This window comes from Mus caroli, chromosome 14 (assembly GCF_900094665.2).
Source record: "Mus caroli chromosome 14, CAROLI_EIJ_v1.1, whole genome shotgun sequence".
NCBI classification, from domain to species: Eukaryota; Metazoa; Chordata; class Mammalia; order Rodentia; family Muridae; genus Mus; species Mus caroli.
In genome coordinates this window covers 7974998-7980997 of record NC_034583.1, presented here as the reverse complement: position 1 = coordinate 7980997, position 6000 = coordinate 7974998, and the positions used below count along the sequence as shown (strand labels likewise).

Here is a 6000-nt window from a genome sequence, read left to right as displayed (position 1 = left end):
GGGAAGTGGGGGGCGCTATGGGGGACTTTTGGGATAGCATTGGAAATGTAATTGAGGAAAATATGTAATAAAAATATTAAAAATTAAAAAAAAATCCTCTCACGATATAAAATATGAGGTTTTATTTTTTTTTTGTCCATGGGTTTTGTGTTATAATTTTCAAAAGGCTAGATGCAAATAGAACTATTGCAAATGAGCAAAGTTCCACAGATCCTTCTAGAAATCAAGGTCATAATTACTTGGCACTCTCAAGATGTTTGAATTTGTCTGGTTAGAAATTTCCACCTTTTATATAAATTCCTCTTAACTGGGGCATCCAGCTGTGTGTCAGAATTGGACTATACTGCTGGCTGGTGGTGTCACTGCTTAGGTGTGCTTCAGCATTAAGGATGCTCTTGCCTCTGAACATCCCTTTGCTATCTGCTCATCTTTCCCAGCTTCTTACTGGTTGTTTCTGGATGAAAGTATTCCTAATTTAGACCATCTTCTATGCATTGGCCCAGAGCATTTTCTCAAAAATGGCCTCATCTCCATTTGGCCATCTCAACTGTATGGGTTTCTCTCTGCAAACAGAAATCTGGTGCTCTGCGCCCAGCCCCCCACATATCTGGTGCCATCTCTTTGAAATTAATCACCACTGATTATGTTTTCCCTGTAGACTGCCTCTCCCCAGGCATACCCTGAAGTTCTGTTGATGCCAGAAGGCTCATTCCCAGAAGCTAACTGCCCCAGTCACTGCATATGTTTGTTCTGCAGCCATTTCTGCCTCTAGAGCTTCTGAGACTACTACAGTCAGTCTTTGAGGTTCCCTCCATTCTCACCCAATGGCACCCAAACTGTTCTTCTAACTATCATGGGACTTGCAAGGGCCAAATCTAGTGCTTTAGTTTTAGCTCTTACCCTAAGAGATTACTGTCACAGAGACAACTGATGTCCCTTAACAACTTCTCCTTTCTCTTAACAAAGGATGCATATATATGATATAAATCAAATATCATATATATCATATATATGATTGTGTGTGTGTGTGTTTGTGTGTCTGTGTGTGATCACTGTCCTCATCTGGGTATGACTGTATAAAGGAGTTCTGCCTTTATATGTGAGCAGGAGTCACAAGCACACTACTGGGGGGCGGGCAGATCCTCAGGAGGAAGTGTGTGTCCCTCACCTTACCCACATTTGCCATGGACTGGGTCATATACCCCTGTCTTAAGGACCCATTGTTCCAGGTGCCCTCACTGAGCATGGCTATTCCATTGTCTAGGTTCAGTGTATGCTCAGAAATGCTGGCTGTTTGGATGTCACAGAACCAGAAGGCAGAGTACACAGTGTCCATACTGAGGCTTAGCATCCTTCAGCACCCTAATCAGCCATAGGTGCTAGCTCTGAGAGGCAGAAACTAAGAGCTGCCTACGTCCACATACCCACAGTAACTTCTGCTAGTCATGGGGCAACTTAGTTCCAAGTGGCTCAGTACCACCTACAATAAATACACTTCTAAGTCCACTGCTCCTCAAAACAACATACCTTGCCTGTGAATGCCTTTCTCTTCCCGAAGCACTGAAACTTCGCTTTAAAATGCCTAAAACAAGAAAATAGAAATAATCATAAATTACTGCTGCAGAAACTTGTTTTTTTTGTTGCTGTGTATTGCTTGTTTCCAGTGCTGGAGAGAGAGTCCAGGTCCAATGTATACAAAGCCAGTGCTCAGCCACAAGCTGCATTGTGGCCTTCAGCACCCCCTTTTTAAAGGGTCCAGGCAATTTCCCTTCACTGTAATGGCCATTTTCCTCTTTGACAATATTAACTCAAATATAACGCTAAAAATTACTATGTACTTGGTCAGTTCTTCTGTCTTGGCAGTTTTTCTTCAGTGTAACCCCCATTACTGTGCACTAGATCTGTTATTGTATGGTGTTTTCCTTCCAAAGGAAAGATGGTAAACAGAAGTTTGTATTTGACACAACAGCATGCCTGCATCATGTCCACCCTTGAGCCTATGTGCAGACATCTTTATGTCAAGGTTTGCCTCTCTCGCTGCCTCCCCACTGCACATCTCCAGCACTGTTCTAGAGATAACACCAGCATTCACCAGAACAAGGAAGTGCTTCTAGAATGTGCTACACATTTACGTGCATGAAGAGTTTCTCCTGCACAGTTCCCATCATTACGTAAGCAACTACAAACCAAGGCACTTGATCTCTCAGGAAAGAATTTTTAGGAGATATAGAACAAAGAATTGGACATGGTGATTGTCCCAGAAAATCTGTAAGATCTAGTCAACATTTTGCTAGAGTCATTATGTATAGAGAAGACAAAGACACCCTTGGCACTCCACATGCATCTTCAGGAAACCTATTTTCTGTCTGCTTTCCTGGGGTTTTCATAGCATAACCGCTGAGGAGACAGAAGTATTTTTACTTCAATTATTTTAAAGTATCTCTAGTTAGAAAACTTAAATCTAGTTAACATACTCTTCTGAGATGTTTATTTTTCTCTCCATTTCTATTTTAACATTTCTTTCAGTTTCATGTCTGCCAAGTTGATTTGATCCTATTTCTCTGTAGTCTTCAAGTTCTTACCTAAATATATCACTTTATTTTCTTTCCTACTCATCAATATGTTTTAAAATTTTTATTACTGTTTCAATTTCAAACTAATTTGGCTGGATTTATGTATTGTATTTTTCATGGTCCTAGATGGTTAAGATATTGATTTTACTTAGATGCACTGTCTTAGTCGGGGTTTCTATTCCTGGACAAAAGATCATAACCAAGAAGCAAGATGGGGAGGAAAGGGTTTATTTGGCTTACACTTCCATACTGCTGTTCATCACCAAAGAAGTCAGGACTGGAACTCAAGCAGGTCAGGAAGCAGGAGCTGATGCAGAGGCCATGGAGGGGTGTTCTTTATTGGCTTGCCTCCCCTGGCTTGCTCAGCCTGCTCTCTTATAGAATCCAAGACTACCAGCCCAGAGATGGCACCACCCACAAGGGGCCTTTCCCCCTTGATCACTAGTTGAGAAAATGCCTTACAGTTGGATCTCATGGAGGCATTTCCTCAACTGAAGCTCCTTTCTCTGTGATAACTCCAGCTGTGTCGAGTTGACACAAAACTAGCCAGTACATGCACTAAACATCTCATTTATGTTTGCTCTCATTCATCAACTTTATGCATTCTAGAATCACCTGGAAAGAGAGTATCAGATAAACCTCGGCCAGGCTGGCCTGTGGGCATTCCAGTAAGGGTTTTTCTTAATTGGGTAAACAAGGTATACCTGTTGTGGATGGCACATTCCCAGGATTTGGTCCAGGACTGTGTGAGAATAGAAAGTGGACTGAACACCAGCAGCATGCACACATTCACGTCTCTCTGCTCTCAGCCGTGGGTGTGATATGACTGAAGTCCCTGAATCCTTGACTCCCTGCTATAAATGATGGTGACCTGGAGCCATGAAGTCAAATAAATCCTTCCTCCTGTAACTTGCTTTTGTCAGCATTTTTTCATAGTGACAGAAATGAAACCAGAGTGGTGAAAGCGGAAAAAAAGTGTACAAAAGTTAGTCTGCACCATGGCTAATATCTCTCCTAAGTTTCTGGTTCTTCTAATCCATGGACTGATGAAATGCCACACCCATCACTCCTAAGGTGAATTGGCTGGCTAGAGCCTCACCATTTCAGCTCCCTAGTCACAGTCTCTATTGGCTGGTAAAAATGAAAAAGCACCCCCTTGCCTGGCATCTGGCCTCTGGCTCTACCCACAGGAGTGCTGCACCTGAAACAGGAGCCAGAGACCCTCTTACTACCATGGACCCACTCACGGCAGTCACACAAAGGCAGACTTGTACAGCAAGCTTACTGAATGTAGACTCCTTTAGGGGGCTTGAACTGGAGCTGCTACAGTTGTCCGAGACGTCGAGCTCATCGTCTAGCTCAGAATACAGGTCTGCATGTGGAAAAGAGGAAGAGGGTGAGTGTGCCTAGCAGCTAGCAGCGGAAGGTCCCTGGTGCCTTCCTGCCCTCCCCTTGCTCAAAGTACACCCACCTTTCTCCACACTGTCCAGCTGGAAGTTGTCTTCTGACAGCACCTCCTCACAGACCCTGTCCTCCTCCTTCCCACAGGGGATGTGGCAGCCCTCTCCAGGCAGCTCTGCGCTCTCTGAAAGCTCACTTTTCAGGCTGGCTGCCCCGCTGCTACTGCTGCTCAGGCTTGCCTTCTCAAAGGTCTCCTGGTAGAAGAATTCTGGTGTTAAGCACATCATGTACTCTTCCTCTGCAGCAACTAACACTTGTTACTATGAACATGTCAGTATCTAAGATATCATTGCAAATACTTAATGCAGAAGTGATACCTTCCACCATGGAGCCCATTTAACCCATATCAAGAAGTAAATCTAAAAATCAGCCATCTGACAAAAAAAAAAAAGACTAGAAGCAAGGACACCCACACCAGAGGCCTGTGAGAACTGTCAAACTAACAGTATTTCCGAGGAACAGAGCTCAGGGGCCACTTTACCAGAAACTTCTCCCCTTTGAGCCTTTCCTCAAATATTTGCAATGGCATCTGCTCAGCCCCATAGCAGTTAAAAGGTTTTCCAAAGACCACTAGTAGCAATCAAGCCAGGCCATGAGGAATGAGCAATGACATCCACTACATGGGGAGGTGACAGCAGTGATCAGAACTCAGTCACTTACGGCTCCAGCTTCCCCTTTGCAGAACTAAGCACAAGGTCCCCCAGAACTTTCTGGGATGAAAGTAGGTGACTGTAAGACCACACCCAAGTCATTCATCTGACCCAGGGCTTCAATATCCCACCACACTGTATTATAAACCATATGCAATATGTCTCTTAGGTCCAATAAAAATAAAGATGTTTAATGGCACAGGCATTGTGTGGGCCCATTCACAGCAAGTGTAAAGAACTGCTTGGGCTGTTGGCTAATGATCACCAACAGACATAAGACACAGAACTGGGGCACAAATGAAGAAGCTATGAAAGAGGGCAGACATCAGGCAGAAGAGTCAGGACAGATGCTGTGACACTGGAGAGAGAAGCCCTCTGGTGACCTCTCAGATGCTGTTCTCATGAGTCTATCATTGCTTAGATACTAACATGCCCAAAGCAAAGCAAGCCTTTTTGAAAGGCTGGTATGTGTTTGCCGACTTATTTTTCGCAGATTTTCCTACAACTCAAGCAGCACTCTCAGGCTCAACGAGCAGGTTGTTCAGAATCCATTGGTGCCAAACTTTGTAGATGAAGAAAACTCAAGATCTCATGGTATATGATTAGTACATCCACGGCAGCATTGTCACCTCAGCAAGACATGTGTGCATTGAAAACTGCCTGTCCAATACAACATGTGTGCACTGTAGGCTGCCTGCCCTGCAGGACATGTGTGCACTGCAGGCTGCCTGCTCAGTTGGTGTCTATTATACCTTGGGATGTTTTCAGCAATCTTTCCTTGGTTCACCAACTTTTATTTTGTTGAAACCAGTATGTGAGTTAAAGAAACACACTTCTAAATGGATTTTCTGTAACTAGTCTTCCAGCCAGTGTCCATGATACTTTGATGAGCCTGGATTAAGTCCCCCATTGCTTGAGAGATTTCTAACATCTCTGCTCAGCCAGATGTTAAATATCAGTTCCTGATTCTAAACCTAAGACCACCTTCTAAGGCCCAAATTTTTATTCAGCATTCTCTGTACTAGCCTGTTTTTCTTCCTCTAAACAAACACACAGAATTCTGTTTCTTCTAACTTTTCTCAACTGCTATCCAGGAGAAACTGTCCTAGAAATCAACAGCTTACTTTTAGCTTTGTGCTCATGCACATCAACCTAAATATGCTGTCATCTCCCACTGCACTGTAAAGACCAACACTTGGCATTTCAGACCCTTCTAAAGACTCTACTCAATATGTGTCAATACTGAGAAGAGAGTGGGGGTGTGGATGAGGGACAGAGTTTCTGTCTATCATGATCAAGATACAATTCACAACATG

At 43.5% G+C, this 6000-nt stretch overlaps 1 protein-coding gene across 1 annotated transcript in view; it reads right to left on the bottom strand.

Moving 5' to 3' along the window:
* Nek10 (NIMA related kinase 10) overlaps positions 1–6000 on the bottom strand; it is a 197853-nt gene that overhangs the window by 48589 nt on the left and 143264 nt on the right. Inside the window, 3 exon segments of the mRNA XM_021182541.2 lie at positions 1528–1582; positions 3859–3945; positions 4045–4228. Coding sequence (XP_021038200.1) covers positions 1528–1582; positions 3859–3945; positions 4045–4228 — 326 coding nt within the window.